At 41.2% G+C, this 21,883-nt stretch overlaps 1 protein-coding gene across 5 annotated transcripts in view; it reads right to left on the reverse strand.

Annotated features, from left to right (window-relative positions):
• INTS6 (integrator complex subunit 6) overlaps window positions 1–17,042 on the reverse strand; it is a 90,439-nt gene extending 73,397 nt beyond the window's left edge. For 2 of the 5 annotated variants that reach the window (XR_004644120.1, XM_034758534.1), the window contains exons 1-3: window positions 16,303–17,039; window positions 16,071–16,148; window positions 15,221–15,370 (exon numbers count right to left, since the gene is read on the reverse strand). Coding sequence is in view for 4 of the 5 variants with exons in the window: in XM_034758534.1 (XP_034614425.1) it covers window positions 15,221–15,370; window positions 16,071–16,148; window positions 16,303–16,413 (339 nt within the window). In the remaining variant the exon portion in view is untranslated. Of the gene's footprint in view, window positions 1–15,220; window positions 15,371–15,654; window positions 15,977–16,070; window positions 16,149–16,302 lie in introns of those variants that run through there. The other 3 variants (XM_034758536.1, XM_034758535.1, XM_034758537.1) reach the window with 3 other exon arrangements.
• Between the last annotated feature and the right edge of the window lie 4,841 nt (window positions 17,043–21,883).

The raw sequence follows: 21,883 nt of genomic DNA on the forward strand, positions 1-21,883 counted from the left end.
TTATCTCCATACTGATTTATACCTGCCTCTGGAAATTTCCATTACATGCGTCTGATGAAGTGGTCATTCACCCACGAAAGCTTATGCTCCAATACTTCTATTAGTCTTAAAGGTGCCACAGGACCCTCTGTTAGTCTATTAAAGTAAACTAAAAGACTTGTGGATGGAAAGGCCATTCTTCCAAGATCAGAAAATGATTCAATCTGATTTCTGCTTTTCAATCTGAGAAGTTTATCAGAAGGCCCATGCAACAGAGATCATGTTGTACTGAGAACAACCTGATTGCTCTGGATGCCTCCATTCATTTCCACATACAACAGCTCCATCTGTCATACTTCACTGATAAAAAAGGGCCAAGTAGATCCCTGTCAAGGTGCTTGCACCATGTTCCTGACTTTGTTAAGAGATCTCCTTCAGCCTCCTCTATTCCCTCAGAGACAAATTTCCCTAACTAACTAGTGTTTCCAAAAAATACCTCCAGTTGGCCAGATTAGCTTCAAATTAGTGGAGGTCTACAGACTACCATTTTCACTGGCCCTGAAATTTGTGATCTATAACAGGGAAATCATTCATTTATATTTGCTTTCCTCTCTCTCACTGCCGGCTGTCAACCAGTAGCTGAAGGAATAACGTTAGTTTCCTCAACTGGTCTGGAATTTTCCTTTTAGCAGGAATAAAGAGACATTTATGCTGTATATCACAGTACCACCTAGGAATGCAACCAAGGGCCAGGAACCCACTGTGTTAGGCACCATGCAGACAAGTAACAAAGGGAACAGCCCCTGTTCCAAACAACTTGCACAATCTACAAGGTTCCAGGTGAGAAACAAAGGACTGATGATTGTAAACTGGCAACATAACATATGACATTTGATAAAGCAAAGCAGAGTGTGAAATAACTAAAAGTTCAAAGTTGTAATAATTCTCAGTATAACAAGGAGTTATTGTCCTCTACTGTTTTTCACACAGCAATCAAAATGTTTTAGATTATGTCTCTTTGATAGAAAGAGGGACTGAATGGTGGAATCAGAAGGTTCTGTAACAATGGAGTACAATTTGGGCAGTTAAGAGAATGAGAAAGTAACTGCAACAGCAAAAGTCTGAGTAGAAAGAGCAGGACTTTGCACCAGTGAGGAAAAGGTGAACGGGACAGGTGAAAAGAACATATGTGAAAGTGTGCTGAAGAAAAGAGGGTCAGGGACTCAGAGCAGAGAAAACCAGCCAATAGAGGGGAGGAAGTAGCAAAGGAGTATTCTGGCAAAATCAGATTCTCTCTTACTCCACTGAATATTGACTGCTAATATCTTGGGTTTAAATATACAGAAACAAATCTACCTTCACTCTTTTCAATAAACAATTAAATTCATCCTCATATGACAATAACTCATTCTAGTGAGGGATAAAATTAGTTCAGGGGTCTGATACTACCACATACTGTAGTAAACTAATGGATTTTGGATCATCCATACCTAATTATTTAGCAAGAGAAGAAAGAGCTCCCTCCCTCTATAGACATCTTAAATCATAATCATCATCTGTAAATCCAAGTCAGCTGTACAATTTCCACCAAGTATCTGGGTTGGAAGAGGCATGGTAAGGAAGAAACATGCACAAAGCTTTAGAAATGCCAAAGTCCAGAGCTTTGCAATAATATGGAGAATCTTCAACAGTGAAATAAAAGTAACAAGAACACACAGCAAGATTAATACAAGCATACTTTAAAATTGAAGGCACTCAGATTTGATTGAGGAAACTGGGGAATTACTTTACTTCGCAGATCTAAAATAAGCATCAAAAACTTAATCTTGTAGGAGATGACAAAAATATTGGGCATAAAATACTCTGCCTTCTTGGCTTTAAGGAAATGATTTGATCTCAGTATGAAAAAAATGAAATTCTTTTAGAAAAGTCTTCCAAGAGGTATCAATGAAAAGGCTGTAGGCAGAAGTGGATAGAAAAGCCTCTGAGATTTAAAGAATCGGGGAGCAAAGAGTCCAGGTGGCTACCCCCATCTAACTAGATTTACTGTTACCATCAATGTGGAATCTTTTCTTGTTTTTGCTGTGTGTCTCAACTGTCAAACCCACAGATGTGGTCTGATATCCCTCTGCTCATTATTGAGGGGATAAAGAAGCTGAATATTTAAGACATCTTTTCTTCCAACTGTTTGCAGACTGTTTGAGTCAGACAGGCATCAACAAGAAAAAAGTTTAAATAAAAATAATATCCCATCAATTAATAATCACGTTTCACTTCCTTGGTAATGTGTATTATGTTTACTAGTTCTTTAGTAATCTACAGTTTACCAGGAGAGAAGGGTAGACAGACATATCTATAATGTAAAAGCAGCATTTACTTTTTGTTCAAGCCTTCATTTTGTATTAAACAAAAGTAGTACAAACCTAAGTTTACTTCTGCCTAAGAGTCATCTTTAGGAAAATTCAGCTAAATTAAAAACAGAAAAATTATACTAGCAGGACATCATAGATGCATATTTAAGTGCAAAAATAAAAGGAAATGCAAAGTTAAGGTTCTCATAGGATTTGATAACATTAACCCTCCCACATTTGCAAATATTGCAATTACTAACTAGGCTACTGAATGCAAAGTTAAGTACTATTGTAACTACTATATGTGTAATAAGGGTGAACTACTGTCTCCAATAACCTTTTTGTTTTATCTAACCTTACTGTATTAACTAATTTTGCACCTAACAATTCAAGTCAGGTATGAGCACAAACCACACACTTAATACTTGTGACTTTGAAAACAAATTACATACTGTTCTGTAGAACCACAAAGTTCACAAACTTCTGCACTCAAAACACTGATCAAAATAGGACAACGAGCCGAGTGACTGTTATTCTGATACACCAACAACTGTCTTACAAAATTTGTTTATATCTATCATTTCTTGTATCAGATCAATGCAGGGTCACCATCTACTAGTCTGAGTCTCAGAAATTTAACAGAAAACCATACAGAGACGTTAAGATAATCCTTATGACTGATATTCTGTACTTCAGTCAAGTTACAGTAGTCTTTAATCAGTGACTCCTGTAAATATTGTAAATTAACAGGGACAAGCTTTCTTTTATAGCATTGATCCCCTAACAACAAAAATTATCATTTGAAGGTATAAGTAATGAATCAGGTGACAATGTCTCTAAAACCTCTGTAATCAAATTAAAAATATATTATTACGATGACCATATATGATCCTATAATTTTGCTTTGTAATTGCATAGCTAGCCAGCAGAGGGAGCACAAGTTAATAAATATATCCCCAGAGCTGTGCTGACCATCATATAGTTAAACAAAGAACTAAATTAATCAAGGGCACATTTTGCATGTATACAGCACTTTTCATCCACAGATCTCAAAGCACATATGAGATAGGTAAGCATTTTTTAAACAATGCATTAACAGAAGTAGAAAGATTAAATGACTTTTCCAAGGTCAGAATGATGCAGAGATCAGGCATAGAATATTGGTCTCCTGAGTTTTAAGTCCCCTATTCAAGCCACTAGATCACAAGACAGCCATTCACAAATACTGTAGTAGCATTTGGCTCACTACCCTCACAAAATTCTCTTTAGGCTAATTACAATTCCACCTACATAAAATTTTTCCCACTCTGTCAATGGCATAGAGTAAATTTTGCTTACTTGGATAGAGAATTACTGGGTGCTTCAGATGGCTGCCATCTTGTACCCTAGAGGTAGCTGCAGTACAGTAGTAGATTACATGATCTGTGTATATGCAGTTTGTATAGTCATTCTATAGTGACATTTAGAATCTTTGGACAATAAGGTGCTAGAACATAAAGTGAGTGAAAAGTGACACACAACACGAAATAGTCACCAAATGGTATTACATAGCAGAGCATACATACAACATGAGACTTCTGATAATCCCTGATCAAAACAAACTCAAACTCATAACTGAAATACACCATTCAGTTACAGTAACAGCATTTTTTGCCTAGTTTTTATGTTTAGAAACAGACAGCTTCATGAAAAGGTTGCTATATTCACTACATAAAACATCTGACAACTTTTCAAAGAGAAACTCCAAAATGGTCAAAAAATGGCTCTTGCAAACCAGTGAAATCATGCTGTGACAAATGTCACAAGATTGAAAACTGAGCAACAGAGGGGAAGGAATTTGTATTTTCAATGGTCAAAACTTTGTTTTTAACAAAAATTTAACACCAATGGCTAGCAGTTGGGAGGGAAGAGTTACCTTAAAAATTTAGCAATACGCACAACCTCTACAACTAATGGGTGAAAGCTCAAAACATCTTCTGAGAACCTCTCACCCTCCCCCCCAGAAGTCCTCCAGAAAAAACAGGAAAACTCAAACACAACATTCCTAATTATATTTTTAAAACACCCAAAAGTTTGACATTCTGAATATACCATAAAGCAGCAAACAGGTCCCAACACGAGTTTTCAAAAATCCCTCTGCAGTTCACTTTTTAAACTTACATTTTTCTAGCTTTGCCTGCGTTTGTAAATTTCTGATAGCCATACAGACAATTACCAGCACATCACATCTATCTTGAACTGTGCAACTGGCCGCTTAATGAAACATTTTACTGGGGGTGCTTGGTGCCACATTTTTAAAAGTTCATAATTTAAAATTTTTCTGAGCTCACAAGTCTAACTAAGAAGGTACTGCTTATTAAGACTGTTTAGCTACAACTGTGAAACTTCAGCCTCTTTAGAACTGTTTAAAAAGATGGTCATTTTGTTTTATACAAACTAGAAAAATGTTTATTCTCTAATAACTCAACGAAGCCTGATGAGCTTCTGCTCAAACACAAAAGGGCCAAGCACAGAAGATTCAATACAAAAGGTACAACATTTTTCTGCGTATGTTAATATGCATGTATAGAGATGGGAGAAGAAGACTCAATCAAAATGGAAGCACACATCTCACTGAAAACCAATGGGACTTGCAATCCTAAGTCCTACAGACCCTTTTAAAAATCCCCGACACACAAAAAATCAAAATGGATCAGGGAGATAAGTGAGAGGGAAATTATGTAAGAACTAATTTAAGTGAATGCTAGCTAAAGGATTATATAAATTATTTTAACTTTTTGGACAGTAAAGTTTAAAGTGCTGTAAGTTCGACTACTTCCCTGATAAATGTCAAGAAATAATAAAATCCTTGAATCCTGAATAATCTGTGATAATCAGACCCATTTTTAAAGATATTCAGGCATCTGGTGGGATTTTCAAAAACACTGAGGTTCCTAAAATTCATTAATTTCAATGGATATTAGGCACCTAGATGATTTTGAAAATCCCATAGGATGCCTAAATACCTTTAAAAAGCTTTCCCAATATCATATTGCAGGTCACTGTCAAGTAAAGGCAAGAGCATTGAGCTAAGTACACCTAGTGACGATCAGGAAACAAGAATAATGATCAAACAAGTTCTGTTGTACTCATTTAGTATCACTTTTTTGTTGAGAATTCTAGATTTCAATCCACTATTGCCAAGATGTTTAACATTGGGTCGCACTACAAAAAAAAAACTTAAAAATTAAGTTTTTCAACTAAAAAAATCAAGAATGTCAGTTTAATTGAAATTATAGAGTGATAGCTACTGAGTATATCTAATTTGCTTAAATTTTTTTAATAAAAAAGTAACAATTTGTGAGTAAATGTACTGTAAAAATGGTACTCTTCTATTCAGTTTAAAACTCATCATCCAACTATGGTATTGACTCCTGCTTACTAAAATGCAAAATAAAAAAGTATGCATAGTCAGTTGCAGATTAATAGAGAAGCCCACACACACATATGCTAGTGTAATCACTTTGAAACTGGGATTCCCTGTCCCCAGGTCTTCTCAATGGCCTAGTAAATGTACTTAAAGTTATTTAGAATCTAGGCATATTTCCATCTAGTTATATTTTTGATTATAACTGTTGTACAAAAAAAGTAAAATTTGTCGTACTTAAATTTTGGACCTAGATACACTGTTTAGAAAAAGGATATTACGTAAAAATACCTATTACCTTTCCTCCCTCTTCCTTCCAAAATTAGCAGCTTTACCTTTAAAATCTATCCCAAGGAATTTGGATTCCCAAGCTGGTTTTAGTCATGCCTTCTAAAGACATCTGTAAAGAGCTTGATCCGAATCCAAAAACAATTGGCTTCACTGGGCTTTAGATCAGATCCTTAATTATTGCAGCCTTTTTGTTTTATTGGGTTAATAATTCTTTCCATACTTAGGGCACATTTTAAAAAATAATCATATGAAAGGGAGAAGGATTGGGTGAGAAGAGGTATCCATATTCGGGTCTTAATAATTCCCCTTAAATTGTGCATTAAAATAAAAATTGGATCTCTCTCCTTTCATCTTGGTTAACATAACAGATTCCATTTAAAGTTTTTTTTTTTTTTTAAAGACACGCAAAGGAGTTAACTAATGTCACTAATACAACACTGAATAAATAAAAATGAAACCAACAAATGTATGGCTAAACAATGCCATTAAGAGGTGGCAAGGTGCAGCGCTAAATACCGTATGATAGAGCCAACAATGTTGGTAAAATCAGTGAAAAAAATTTAGCTTCTGTGAGGAAAGATGGTCTTGTGGTTAGGCAGGGGACTGGGAGTTAGGAGACCAGATGCGTCCCGTTGGGAATACAAAGACTCCTGTGTGACCCTGAGTCAGAGTACTGAGAATTCAATTTGTCAATGTTTGTAAGGTAGTTTGAGATGCTTAAGTGGAGGGGCAAGAAAGATGCAAAACATGTCCTTGCTAGATTCCACACAAGTATGACTAGTTTCCAGCCAAACACTCCAGCAGCAGTGCCAAAGAGAATTTGGCCAGGCATTGGACTAGAAAAGGAAAAAAGGATGCATGGCTGGAAGTTACTGTATTTTGATTACTTAATATTTAGGCAGATTTTTAAAAAGAATATTAAAAACACCCCCATTACTGTCCTAATTCTGTACATGCTTAATCTTGTCTGATTTTTTGTAATGTGTGTACTCTACTTGTGTAACCGTAACGTTCTATTACAATGTAGTTACATAATGCCATCATTCATTGGAGACAAACAACAAAGTATACTAATGTTTATCAGCCACAGCCTTTTAGGAGGTGATGTTATCCACCATAAGGCTGATTTTGAGCAACTTTCTTCGTCTTCCCTCTGGAACCTGAGCTACATGTAACATACTCATTACTCAAATGCTTTAGAGGTCTACTTCAAACCTATTAAAGAGCAGAGACTAGGAAGATGCTCATATTTAGTACTCTAGCTCATTTAGACAGCAAATTTTTATTTACATGAAAAAAAAAAGGTCAGTCACTTAGATTCACCTCAATAGTTACTGTTCTGGCTGAGTTCCACATAGCTCTTTGACTGCAAGGAATGGTTGTCCACATAATACATGGGAAACTCAAGATGACCCTTCTACAGGAGTTATCACACCAGACCCAGATTATATTAGTATGTTGCCTCTAGCAGTAGCCAGTAACTAATACCACAAAGAAAGGAAAACCCATAACAGATCAAGGCAATTGAGAGATTCTGTAAATTGGAGATGACTGGGATGGACACAGGAAAAAACTTAACACTTGTAAAGGCAATTATTTTATGCCCAGTTTTATGACTCAGGTGAAAATGTAAGGTCTTGTCAACGCCAAAAGGACATTTAAGGACGTCTGAGTTGTTAGTTACAGCTAAACATGTTTTCAACCTGACTTGTATGTGTTTGGAACACATATATATTTGGAAACCATAGTACTAAGTGGGACAGAGTCTATATCTCACTTTCTGGTAGCATAGCTGTTTAAGCAAGCCTCTGAAAACCATGTAATGGTGCTAGTTATCACCATGTTCAGAAGATGTTTGTCAAACATAGCTCTGCCAAATCCATGCTTGACAACCATTTTAGAACAACCATTGTAGCTAAAATAGTCATGGCTGGTAGCATGGATAGGACCAGAATCTCACTACATACGGTTTTCCTTTTATGAAAGGTAAAATGCAATCAGGAAAATCTTACGGCCCTGCTCCCAAACACAAGGGCTCAAGTTATTCTTGTTGATATTAATATCCATGCTACTAAATACTAGTGACTTTCCATTTATACGTAATAATAATTCAATTTAGGACACTAGTCCAGAGCTTAAGAGACCTGCTCCACCACAGACATCTTGTGAGACTTTGGGAAAGTCACTTTGTTTGAATTGGAAACATGTTCCTATAAAGGAAATTTGTACAGCTGGGAATATTGTGTGAAATGAGACATACTGTACAATTTCTCTTCCTGCTAGTATTCAGACAAGTAGAATTTTGTTTAATGTATCTTTAACACAAGAGGGATAGAATGGGATGGAATGTTGGAATCACAAAGAGGTAACAGTGATAGTTTTAACTGTGGACAGGAGAGATCTGAAGTGTGTAATAGTAGCAGCTCCCCTTAAGGATACAGGAACATGGCTCAAAATCTAGTCACCACTTTAGATATTCATTCATTCAAGAGCAAAACAGGTCACTGAGTTGGGCCCTAAAACGAAGCATACTTTCTTGCAATGGTCCCCCAGTGGTGTTTACTGCTAACAGATACTGTGGAACAAAAGAGGTATCCAAAAATCTAAACTACTCTAGGAAAGCAGTGGAGGGGATGGCATTCCTAGAGATCAGAATGTAACTCCTTATGCCAAAAATACATAATTGGAAGGCAAAATACTCAAGCTCAGGGCATACCACCTAATATGGAAAAATGAAAAGGCAAAGATTCCACCTCACCCAAGCACTTTGCATCAATGCCTTTAACAGAAGCCTAGAGTAAGTTACTGATAGAAGGCTTTGAATGCGTTTACATTAACACTACTTTGTAGCCTGTTCCAATTCCATTTAATAGCAAGATATTGAAGGGTGAAGAATCCTTCAGTGTACCTACTGCCATCAATTAACCTCCTTCTTGTTTTTGCAACTGTCAGGCCTTAAAAGTGTGGTGCTCCTGCTTCCTAATGGATGAAGTTCTCCCTAGACTGTGTTCCAGAGTTGCTCTGAGTAGATTTAAAAAAAAAAAAAAAAAAGATGGGGGAGGGAAGAGAAAAGAAAATGCAGTTACTCTAGAGCAGTACAAGCTTCTACTGCCATTAAAGAGAAAAAAAACTGCCTTTGCAGCAGTACAAGTCTGACAAGGCAGGAAATGTTAGTCTAAACTTGGGTTGCAAATCTGGATGTACTCTCAAAGCACAGGTCATTCCACTGCAATACTTTTCACCCTTGAATGCCAAGAGATTTATAGTTGAAGGATTTTGATTTTTTGTAAGCAAGGGATTGCAGAGAAGATAAATACATTCTCTACCCATGCCCAAAGTCAAGAGCTCCACGTCACATGATGCATAAGCCAGGAGCCCATTAAAGACACCTTCCATACCTTCAAACAGCCCAGCAGCTTTAACCATGTCAAAAAACTACAAACCTCTAATAAAAACCTCAATAACTACAATCTGCAATGTTCAACACTACTATTTAAGTGACTAGTCAAAGAAAAATCAAATCAAACTCAGCATGACAACTAGTGTAAAATGTAACATATGCAAATTAAGATGACATGATACAGTGAGGCATTCTTTACAACACCTCACTCAAAAGATGTTTAGATGAGATGGCATTATACACATATACAACCCTTTTACCAAAGTGACCAAGGTTGTGACTTGAAGCTCAATTACCAAATATATTTATTAATTTGTGTTACTCAGTGACACAGGTGTGAGAAGCCTCAGACTGAAGTGTATGACTATTCCAACAATTTGGACAAAATAAAGAAATCTTTCCACAAGCATAAATGAGATGCCTCTCTTACATAATTTAAATGTGCTACAAATTAGTTCACATTTTTAAGCCAAAAAAATACTGATCCTCTGCAGACCAATGTGAAGCAAGCTTTACTGTGTAAACATTCCAATGATCAGAATAAATAAAAAAATGTCTCTTGCATCTATAAATAGTTTTAATGAAAAATTAAGTAAAAAATACTTGTGTAGCAATCAATCTAAAATGCGGTTACTTGAGAGAAGCTTGCAAATTGGATAAAATCTGGATAATTGGGTTGTTTTAAAAAAATCCCATTATATGTACAAAACCCCTCAATGTACAGAATGATAAATCTCTTTACAGCCCTTGGCTTATTCCAAAATGGCTTGAGATAGCCTTCATGTATTTAAGATTCAAATTTGATTTTAGGTTATTTTCTGCTTCAAGGTTTCTTTCCTACGTATTTGTAAATACTCAAAATTAGAGCTGGCCAAAATTTTTCAGCAAAAACCAAAATTTTGAGAATTTGTTTTGATTTCACCAAATTGTTTGGGGGGTGGGGTCATGGGGTAGAGGGGATTCCAAAAGATTCGAAACATTTTGTTTTAACATTTTCAGAATGAAACATTTTGATTTTCTGGTTTGAAACCACTTTCTATTTAAAATTTCTCAACAATGTAACTAAAAAAAATCAAGTGTTTAATAATCAAATGAAATAAAATGTTTCAATTTTGACAAAATATTTTGTTCAACTCAACAAATTTTTGACTTTTTAAAATTGCAAACTAACAAAAAATGGCTATTTGCCCAGCTCTACCTGAAATGCACTGAACAAAATTAGGAAGATTTTTGCCAAGAGCAAGGATATTGGGTGGTACTACTACAGTAATATTTTTCATGGGATTTATATTTTATTCCATGTAATATGTTATTCAGTGTGAAGAAGAATGAGTTTCTACTTTAGAGAAAGTCCACTTTGATTATAGGAAAATATTCTTTCAGAAATTTGTCATCTGGGCTGTCTTTTGTTACATTAAGTCTGCTTATCAAATTCAGTTCACATCTCATGGGTCAGTTTCACTGAATCAGCCGCATACTTTAGAAGCCTGATTAAAAGCAAGGTACATCTGTAGAGATACTGTGTTGGTGTCTAATAACAGAAGTTTCTATCCAAAACACTAGAGAAAATTTCACACTGGTGAAAATTTGAAGAGGACATTATACAAAAAAAGTTAACTTGAAACACTATTGCCTTGGTACTTTGTGAAAATATTTGGTTAAACAAGCACATTTTCTCTTAGCATCCATCTCATACTGTACTGATTCTGCAGTAAGAGAGCATGGTATTGACAGCCTCACCACAGAAATAACTGTTTGCAAGATAAAGTGCACTAGGCTGCATAGAATCAGAGTTTTAGTGACTTAAAACAGATCCATCAGATTAAATCTTGCAGCACTATTGTACTTTTCATTTACATGCATTAATTTTTACTATTTTGGTGTTGCATACCTTACAGCTTCAATAGTTTATTGTTTCATTATCAAATTCAACAGTTTGCAATTTGTCAGGATAGGTATTTAGATGGTCCACTCTGCTTACATTTCTGCTACGTTATTTAGGAAGTTACATACTTCTAATGTTTTCCATTTCAGTATTAACCACAACTTCAAACACCACTAGTAGTATTAACCCTATAACCAGTTACAGCAAGCTGCATTTAGTATTAGTGATATTTAACTTTGTCCATTAAGTTAGGTAGTCACAATTTATCTAGCAATCATGAAAAACTATAGTGACACCACTGTATTGCACGAGGTGATTGAGGAAAATCTGCTAGTAAGAGATCTAGCAATTCAGCCTAGTATAGACAATGGATAGAGAAGCTGATCAGCGAGAAAAATGTTATAAAACAAGTCAATTAGGTAAGTGCAAGCTAGGCTAGCAAAGTTACAAAGGTGATGTGATAGGCAGTAGATGTATAAAGTCAATGTATTAAATCAATGTATTTAAATGGTTTCTCTATTGTACACATTCTCATTTAAGCTTTTTTTGTTACTGAAGCTTACCTAATAAAGATCCACAGTTAGGTGCAGAGCACCAGTACCTTTTACTGGTAATATTAAAGGCTAACATTTTCTTTAAAAAAACTCTTAAATTCATCTATCAAAACCAGTCACAGAAAGTGAAATACATGAACAAAACTACTCCACTTCGTGAACGCTGCTAAAGCCAAGCAAGGATAATATATAGCTTAACATCAAATGGAAAGAGTTACGCAAATTAAAGGGCCACAGCTAACTTAAAAAAAATTCATATTTCTGTCTGAAAACTTAACTGCAGTAGGTGCAAATTAACCCTTAGATTATTATTTAGATTAGGAAAAATATTTTTCCTTTAGTCAGGCCAACTGTTCCCCTGTATAGTAAGAGAGTTTCTCCTTTATTAACAAGATCCTTAAAAAATGAGGGAGCATAAAAACCCTTGTAAAAACACTAACAGGGTTTATAAATTCAGGATATGTTTAGAAGTGTCTCTATTAGAAACTGGAACTTTAAAAAAAAAATTAGGTTAAGTGTCTCTTTTAAGATCCAAATGTGAAATTATGTGACCTAATACATCTGTGCAAGTGGTAACTCAAACATTGTCATCATCTGTTCATGACTTGGTAACAATGCAATGCAAAATACATATAGTGAATTGAGATATTTGTATTATGGTCCAAACAGGTGATGCAAGGAAATACGCAGCAGTTTTTCCTCAAGTTTAATTTGAGAACAAACATTCAGTCATCAGTCCAATCCAGGAAGTCTGCTGATGGTGAACTCTGGCCAACTTCAAAAGATGTCAGATATAACAAGTGGCCTAACCATTTAGATAAACAATTCAGAAGTTGGATGGTTTAACCAGATTGAATCTCAATAAGTTTGAGACATGTCTTGTCATTAGTATTTATAAAATAAGCACATTTGTTCTACAGCTCAAGTACTAGAAACAACAGGAATCTGAACAAATATTTTAGAATCTTGCCAATACAATGGCGGGAGTGGCGGATAACTTAGTGGAAGAGACAGACTGATATAATTTCCCAAATGCTTCATTAAAAAATGTTTGAATTTATGCTTCATGTAAAATCTTCTCTAATATCTATTAGATCTTATTTATTTGTAAATCATCCTGTCTTCTGAACCCAAGAGTAGATCTAGCTACTCTATTTTAGACAGCTAAACTAGACTGGTTGAGATATTCAAGTAGTCTCATCAGTGTAAAAAATTTTTCCTAAGCGTTTCATTTAAAAATTAGATGAATAAGAGTATGCAACTGTCTCCAGTATTTCAACAATTGAGTATTCTTACTTTTATCTTCCTGAATTATTCCCATGTCATTAAAATGTACATGTTGCAAAGATGTTTATTTTCAGAAGAGCTGTTTAACAGTGGATCTTCCCATTGCTGATGTCGGTTGACAGGATGGCAATATGTATTGCTTATAAGCCAATGTGAACTTCAAGAACCAGTTCAGTCCCAGAAGTGAATTCCAATGCAGTTAAATAATCTGAAATTTTAGTCTAATTTATGAAAAAGTTCTAGTCTGATAGTGGTGTTACAATGGGAACTAGGGACATCAGCAGCACAGGATCTAGCAGAACAGATCAATTTAACACAGTCACCTATTTTTGTAAAGGACACTGAAAAAAGTTCAGAAAAGATTGTTTAATCATGAGAGTGAATATTTGCATGTACCAGAAGCCATTCTCTTCTGCTAAGTCTACCACACATGGAACAGTGTGAAGTATCTGATAAACTTTGTTTAGAAGTTATCAACTTATAATATCTAGAAGAGTAAGGGTGTTTCTGAGGTCAAAGAAATCTGGTCTGGAATCAAAGATCTAAGGACAAGACAGACCAGGCACAAATAAAAACAATGCAGATGCTCAAAAGACAACGAAAAGCACTTGTTCTTCATAGCATAACCAGCCAATGAGAGTCATGGCATCAACTCAAATGCCCACTTGTTTAAAAAAAAAAAAAAAAAAGTGAGCATAGCTGACTCACCCAGGGCCTGTAATGTTTTATGGATGAATATCACTCCTGTATTAATTATCATCAATAGCCATGGCAAAGGATGGATATGGATTTTTTTTTTTTCGCACCTGGGAGGGTAAGTTTCCACAAAAACTTTGTAAGGCTGACCTAACTGAAACCAGAATGAAGGAAAGCAGAAAAACAGGTGAATGCACGTAGGTGTATAAGAGGGCAACACATGGAAATAGACTAAAGATTGGCAGTGTGTGTTGAATTGGAACATTTCAAAGTTTCATTACTAGGACTGCATTTAAAAATGTGTTTAGGGTGACTTGGAAGTCTAGTGGCAGTGCAACACAGTGAAATATGAGAAATCTGAATTTTCCTCCTACACAAGCAGAACATGGTAACGCAGAGACAATATGCTCAGCCTCAGAGCATTTGGTTGAAGCAACTTATATCACTCTCTAGTGAAACAAGCAGCAACAGCCTTTCTTCCTCTCAGAGGGCATTACGTCACAGGAGAAAAAAGGGGAAATGTGAGGCTAACAGGGCAAACAAGTGCAAAATATACATTTAATATGTGTACCCACTGGTAATGCTCTCCACTACTATGCAAAACACCACTAGGGCTGGATTCATAGTCCCAGTCTCTTACTCTTCAGGCCAAGAGCAATTGAGAGTGTTTCCAGGGCATACACTCAACCTGAGGGAGAATGGTATAGAAGTGCCTCATTGTTCTACAGTGACCCATACTGTTGATTAAAAGGTAATGTTGACACACTCCAAAAGAAGTCCTGTTCAAATCCTTCTGAGTCAGAAGGATGGCAGCTCCAGTACAGGGTGTCAATGAAGCCAGAGCTTTAATAGGAGGGAAAGAGATTGAATGATAAAAGATTTGACATGTAAGATTAAACCTCTGCTCCATTTAGCCCAATAATTTGGTCCCCACAGTGGCTAATAAGTGTACTTCAGAGAAAAGCTAAACCCTCAAAGTGCACCCAACTAATTGTGCACCACTGTACATGGAAAAGAAAAAAATCTTCATGACCCCTGCATGCAATCGGCTAATGTGCTGAAATGTCATTATCTCGATCATAATAAATATACCCCAAACTGGCGTGCGAACTGAAAAAAAAAAATCAATGCCTACATTTGTGTTTAAAAAAATTGAAGCAGTTTTAGACTGAAAATAATAAAAACTGAATTAAAGCTGGGTACAAAATTACATCCTAGTAACGGGTTTCCCAATTGTCTAGGAACTGTTTATTTGTAAAGTAGCCCCCCCGTTATGTTTTATACTTCATATTTCATGAATAGAGGTTATTTTGGTCAATTAATCGTTTGTGGTCTCTGAAAGGGTTTTCCCCCTGTTTATATTCAACCTACCTGCCCATAGTTGTCTATGCCAGTTACTAATCTATTTAAGTTTAATAAATCAAAAGCTGTCCTTAGAGACTGGCCAAGAGTCGTAAGTCCTTCAGCTTGAAGGTTTTTCAATTCATTCATAAAGGTTGCATGGTTTTCTTTCCAGCCAGCCTGCAAAGAGAAAGGCAAGAATGCTTATCCTTCAGATGTTAGCTGTGTACAAGGGGAGCCTTTTCTGTTACAGGTTACAAAAATGGTGTCTTCCTCTCTTGCATGCATGTGGTTAAAAATACCCCCCAAACTACCAACTCATCTTCCAAGTAACTAAGAACCTCTTCTGTTCTAAAGGCTTCAAAGCCCAATCACCTCCCCCAAGCCTTTACCCCCCCTTGTCCCCCACCCTGCAGAATATCAGGGTTTGGTTCCACAGTCCAAAGAGTGAGCCTACAACTTACTGCGGGTCATTGGAATAACCAGAGCCTGGTCCACGGCAGCGGACGGGGCCGGTCAATGACCTACAGCAGGTTCCCTTCTGATGTGTCATGTGGAGGCTCCGGGTCTCCACGCACGACGAGGGGGAAGCGCCAGCCAAGGCTGCCCGGCCCGAAGCAGGTACCGCTCCTCGCCGCCCCTGGCAGCCGAACTCGCCTTGGAGTTGCTGTCACTTCTCCTAACTTGAATCAATATCCCCCACAGTCCACTGCTGCTCACACACCGCACAGGAAAAATGTCGGCCATGTTGATGTCAGCGCCGCCGCCGCTGCCAGAGCCTGTGTGTGCCTGTGCGGGGCGAGCTGCGCTGCGCCGCCGGGAGCGCGGGGGAGGGGCGGGCAGCCCGGCCCGGGGGAGGAGGGCGATTCACGGGGGTTACCTTGATCGCGTGGGGAGGCTCCTCGAAAGTGACCAGCATATACCTGTCTCCTCTGCTGGCGGGGTCCCGGGCGCGGAGCTGCGGGCACAAAGCGCAGGGTTACCCGAGGGAGCCAGCAGCAGCGCCCCGCATGCGAGCCCCCGCCCGGCCCTCCCCAGCCCCGCGCCCCCGCCACCCGGGCGGCAGGGCGCCCCCACCCTCTCTCGCCGCTTGTCGCAGGCAGAGCCGGTACCTTCATGAAAGTCTCTACAGCGCCTTTGGCTATGTCCAGATAGGTGGTGCCCAGATGGGTGCGCTGGTTCATGGAGGCGGACGTGTCTATCAGGAAGAGTAAGATGGGCATAGTGCGGAGCAGCAGCGGGGCCGGCGGCTACATGGACGGGGGCGGGGGGGCAGACACGGGGGACGGGCAGTAGGAGCTGTGAGTGCTCTGCACCGGGAGGAGCGCCTCCCCGCCACCCCCCTCCAGGGAGCTGCCCTGCTCGCCTTTGTGTGAGGGGCCCGCTCGAGCCCTGCACGGGCTGCTTTATGAGAAGAAGGCGGACAGGGCTGCACGGCTGCTGCCGCCGCTGGCCCCCCTGTTGATGTTACTCAGAAGTTTCAGGCGGAGCAGCCACGATCCACCCACCCCGGTACTTTCTCTCTCTGACTGAGGCGCTTCCTCGCTCGCAGCCCGCTTTTAAGGCAGCCTGGGCAGGTCGGGCGCCGCCCCTACAGGAACGTCCCCAAGCCACGTGACCGCTTCCCTGCCCCGCCATAGGACTTCCGACGACCCTTCATTAGCATATTTAAATCGTGGGGAAAGAGAAACAAGGCGGCTCTAGCCGTTAAGGGAAAGGCAGTTGATGAGCACGCGTTCTAGTGGTGCGCATGCGCGTTGCAGACGCTGCCCTGCCTCAGCGAGGGAGGGGGTAACAATGACATAGTGGCCCCGGCTGCCCTGCACAAGGAAGGAAGCAACCCATAGGAAAATGCTCAGTGGGGCTGGCTAGGCACTGTGGGGGGAAGTGGGGGCCCGCGAGGTTGGGGTGTGGGGAAAAGGGGGCCCGCAGGACGGGCCGCGAGAACGGGGTGTGGGGAAGAAGGGGCGCGAGAAGGGGGTGGGGAGGCGAGGGGGCGCGAGATGGGGGAGGGAAGAGGGGCCCCGCGGGACGGGCCGCGAGAAGAGGGTGTGGGGATGAGGGGGCTCGCGGGACGAGCTGCGAGAACGGGGTGTGGGGAAGAGGGGGCGCGAGAAGGGGGAGAGAGAGGGACCCTGCGGGACGGGCCGCGAGAAGGGGGTGGGGCCCGCGGCTGTTTATAGTAAGGTAGTTCTTGGCCGTCAGGGAGGTCGGTAGAGCGACCCGGTACGGGACCGGATGCGGGGAGCTGAGGACCCAAGGATCGGCTCGGGAGTGACCTGCGGGGACGGGGCCCCAGTGAGAGGACAGAGGGAGCCGCTTGTCTGCAGGGAGGGGGCCAAGGGGGCGCTGGAGGCCCGGGAAGCAGCAGGGCCTGTCGCGGGGAGCCGCTCGCCTAGCGACGGCCGGGGCGGTGACTGCGCGCTGGCCTAGCAGCTCGCTCGATCCGACCCTCCCCCCGCGACTCCCGAGTGAGTCACGGGGCGGCGCTTGCTGCTGTCTGCGAGCCGCTCCTGTTCCTGTAACGCAGGCGCCCAGAGCGTCTCCCTGGGGCTGCGGGAAGGCCTCGTTGGGATCCTGCCTGGCGGGGGCGGGGGCAAGGGGTAGCCGGAACAGGGAGCGGGCGGGAGGCGTGCTCACGGGGGAGCTCCCGCTTGAGCTACAGCGGGGGCTGGGACCGACGCCGCCCGCCCCCATTTCAGGGTCTGCAGGGACTGGGGGTTGGGGGGCGTTGCATTCTACGTGAGGAGGAGACTGTCTCATGGGAGGGTCAAGGGCGGAGGCTTTGCGGTGCGACTCCCCCATTGGTGTGGGGGAGGTAATTGCCAGGCATGGGGTGTTGCGGCCATGGGGGGTGGGGGAGGAGGAATTGGGACAGATGCTCTGTCTGAGGGCGGCGGGACACAGTATTGCAGTCTCTGGAGGAGTAGGCTGGGGCAGTTCTACTGTGTATCTTTCAGTGAGACCAGCTATACGTTCAGATTACCACACCTTGAGACAGCATTGTATGCTTTGGTTTTGACCTTAGAAGAATTGCACTTTTCTTCTGGTTGGATCCAGAGGTGCTAGAACTGGGGGTGCTGCATCCCTTGGCTTGAAGTAGTAATAACAACCAAATGCATGGTTTCTGCTTTTAGCACCCCCACTATAAAAATTGTTCCAGCTCCCCTAGTTGGATCTGAAATATGACACTTAACTTGTCCAATAAAAACAAAACTGCCACCCCACAAATCACTCAGGGCCTACTCAAAGAACTTCAAAAACTAGCAAGATTTTGCTCCCATTTAGTTTAAAGAAGCCACGGCTGTGCTATTTCTCAGGTTAGGTAGGGCCACAAGATCTGAGGCCAGGCCACAGAAGCGAAGATATGACACTTCCTTTAATTTAAAGTGGTGAGTTAAACTAGTGTTCATACCAGAAGTTTAAGGTAGAATCATAAGACTGGAAGGGACCTCGAGAGGTCATCTAGTCCAGTCCCCTGCACTTGTGGCAGGATTAAGTACTTGCAACCCAATCTGTTTTGTTTAGGGTTTTTAATGTATGAACAATTGTGAATAGTGCACAGGCAGAACCATCTCAATTATAAACTGCCAGGGGCTCAGACTGTGCATCTTACAGTTTGTCTAGTGGTGGATAATAGGTGGAGGTTAGGGGGTGCATTTTGGCTAACCTCAGTCTAACCTCTTCTCAATCTTTCCTCAGTCAGTACTGAGGCAACCTAAACTTACTTCCAATAAATCATATACTGCTGGGGCTGCTTCCAATCAATCAGTGCAGGGTTCCCACCAGTATGCTGGATCCCTCTGCTCCCATCTCTTTCTCCAGCAATTGGGCCTCTTGCTTTTCCTTTCTATTCCCCTACCCTTAAAGAAGTAGGAAATCAGAGGTTTCTTTTCTCTTCTTACGTGGGAATTTAGCAACAGCTCAGGGGCTGCTCTGTTCCCCACCTCATTTTCCCTTCCTGTGAAAAATGTACCAGTTCCAGTTGATCTGCTCCCACCACTCCCAAAGAACTAGAAGCTTAGGAGTTGCTATGCTCCTTCCTTTCTTACCTCCAGAAAAGAAGACAGGAGTTCCCAGCCTTATTCAGCTCACTTCCCAGGCTCATTTCAAGGTAAAACATGGCTGCTTACTGTAACTGGTTCTTTGAGGTGTTTTGTCATAGAATATCAGGGTTGGAAAGGACCTCAGGAGGTCATCTAGTCCAACCCCCTGCTCAAAGCAGGACCAGTCCCCAACTAAATCATCCCAGCCAGAGCTTTGTCAAGCCTGACCTTAAAAACCCCCAAGGAAGGAGATTCCACCACCTTCCTAGGTAACCCATTCCAGTGCTTCACCACCCTCCTAGTAGGAAAAAGTTTTCCTTACTATCCAACCTAAACCTCCCCCACTGCAACTTGAGATCATTACTCCTTGTTCTGTCATCTGGTACCACTGAGAACAGTCTAGATCCATCCTCTTTGGAACCCCCTTTCAGGTAGTTGAAAGCAGCTATCAAATCCCCCCTCATTCTTCTCTTCTGCAGAAGAAACAATCCCAGTTCCCTCAGCCTCTCCTCATAAGTCATGTGCTCCAGCCCCCTAATAATTTTTGTTGCCCTCCGCTGGACTCTTTCCAATTTTTCCACATCCTTCTTTTGACTCATATCCAGCTTCTCGTCCACTGTAACCCCTAAGTCCTTTTCTGCAGAATTGCTGCCTAGCCATTTGGTCCCTAGTCTGTAGTAGTGCATGGGATTCTTCCGTCCTAAGTGCAGGACTCTGCATTTGTCCTTGTTGAACCTCATCAAATTTCTTTTGGCCCAATCCTCTAATTTGTCTAGGTCCCTCTGTATCCTATCCCTACCCTCCAGCGTATCTGCCACTCCTCCCAGTTTAGTGTCACCTGCAAACTTGCTGAGAGTGCAGTCCACGCTATCCTCCAGATCATTAATGAAGATCTTGAACAAAACCGGCCCCAGGACCGACCCTTGGGGCACTCCGCTTGAAACCGGCTACCAACTAGACATGGAGCCATTGATCAATACCCGTTGAGCCTGATGATCTAGCCAGCTTTCTGTCCACCTTATAGTCCATTTATCCAGCTCATACTTCTTTAATTTGCTGGCAAGAATACTGTGGGAGACCGTATCAAAAGCTTTGCTAAAGTCAAGGAATAACACGTCCACTGCTTTCCCCTCATCCACAGAGCCAGTTATCTCACCGTAGAAGGCAATTAGGTTAGTCAGGCATGACTTGCCCTTGGTGAATCCATGCTGACTGTTCCTGATCACTTTCTGCTCCTCTAAGTGCTTCAGAATTGATTCCTTAGGACCTGCTCCATGATTTTTCCAGGGACTGAGGTGAGGCGGACTAGCCTATAGTTCCCTGAATCATCCTCCTTCCGTTTTTTTAAAGATGGGCACTACATTAGCCTTTTTCTGGTCATCCGGGACCTCCCTCGATCGCCATGAGTTTTCAAAGATAATGGCCAATGGCTGTTCAATCACATTCGCCAACTCCTTTAGCACCCTCGGATGCAGTGCATCTGGCCCCATGGACTTGTGCATGTCCAGCTTTTCTAAATAGTCCTGAACCACTTCTTTCTCCACAGAGGGCTGGTCACCTCCTTCCCATACTATGCTGCCCAGTGCAGTAGTCTGGGAGCTGACCTTGTTCATGAAGACAGAGGCAAAAAAAGCATTGAGTACATTAGTTTTTTCCACATCTTCTGTCACTAGGTTGGCTCCCTCATTCAGCAAGGGGCCCACGCTTTCCTTGACTTTCTTCTTGTTGCTAACATACCTGAAGAAACCCTTCTTGTTATTCTTAACATCACGTGTTAGCTGCAACTCCAAGTGTAATTTGGCCTTCCTGATTTCACTCCTGCATGCCTGAGCAATATTTTTATACTCCTCCCTGGTCATTTGTCCAATCATCCACTTCTTGTAAGCTTCTTTTTTGTGTTTAAGATCAGCAAGGATTTCACTGTTAAGCCATATTTACTATTCTTTCTACACACCGGGATGATTTGTTCCTGCAACCTCAATAAGGATTCTTTAAAATACAGCCAGCTCTCCTGGACTCCTTTCCCCCTCGTGTTATTCTCCCAGAGAATCCTGCCCATCAGTTCCCTGAGGGAGTCAAAGTCTGCTTTTCTGAAGTCCAGGGTCCGTATTCTGCTGCTCTCCTTTCTTCCTTGTGTCAGGATCCTGAACTCGACCATCTCATGGTCACTGCCTCCCAGGTTCCCATCCACTTTTGCTTCCCCTACTAATTCTTCCCTGTTTGTGATTAGCAGGTCTAGAAAAGCTCTGCCCCTAGTTGGTTCCTCCAGCACTTGCACCAGGAAATTGTCCCCTACACTTTCCAAAAATGTCCTGGATTGTCTGTGCACCGCTGTATTACTCTCCCAGCAGATATCAGGGTGATTGAAGTCTCCCTTGAGAACCAGGGCCTGTGATCTAGTAACTTCTGTCCACTTAGATCCTGCTATAGATGTATACACATCTCATGTGTAAGAGCGGTCTTTTGACCACCAATATCGTGCATGTGTCCTGCACCATTACCCTGACCTTGCCTCTCCTGAAGATATAAATGAGTGGGTCCAACTGCCTCTTAGTTCCTTTCCCAGTATAGAATCCTAAATTTAAAGGACTCCACAGTAGCAGCAAAGAACTGTGGGTCCTGGGATCCATATGGACAAAACACCTTG

Source organism: Trachemys scripta, chromosome 1 (genome assembly GCF_013100865.1).
Source record: "Trachemys scripta elegans isolate TJP31775 chromosome 1, CAS_Tse_1.0, whole genome shotgun sequence".
Lineage (NCBI taxonomy): Eukaryota > Metazoa > Chordata > Testudines > Emydidae > Trachemys > Trachemys scripta.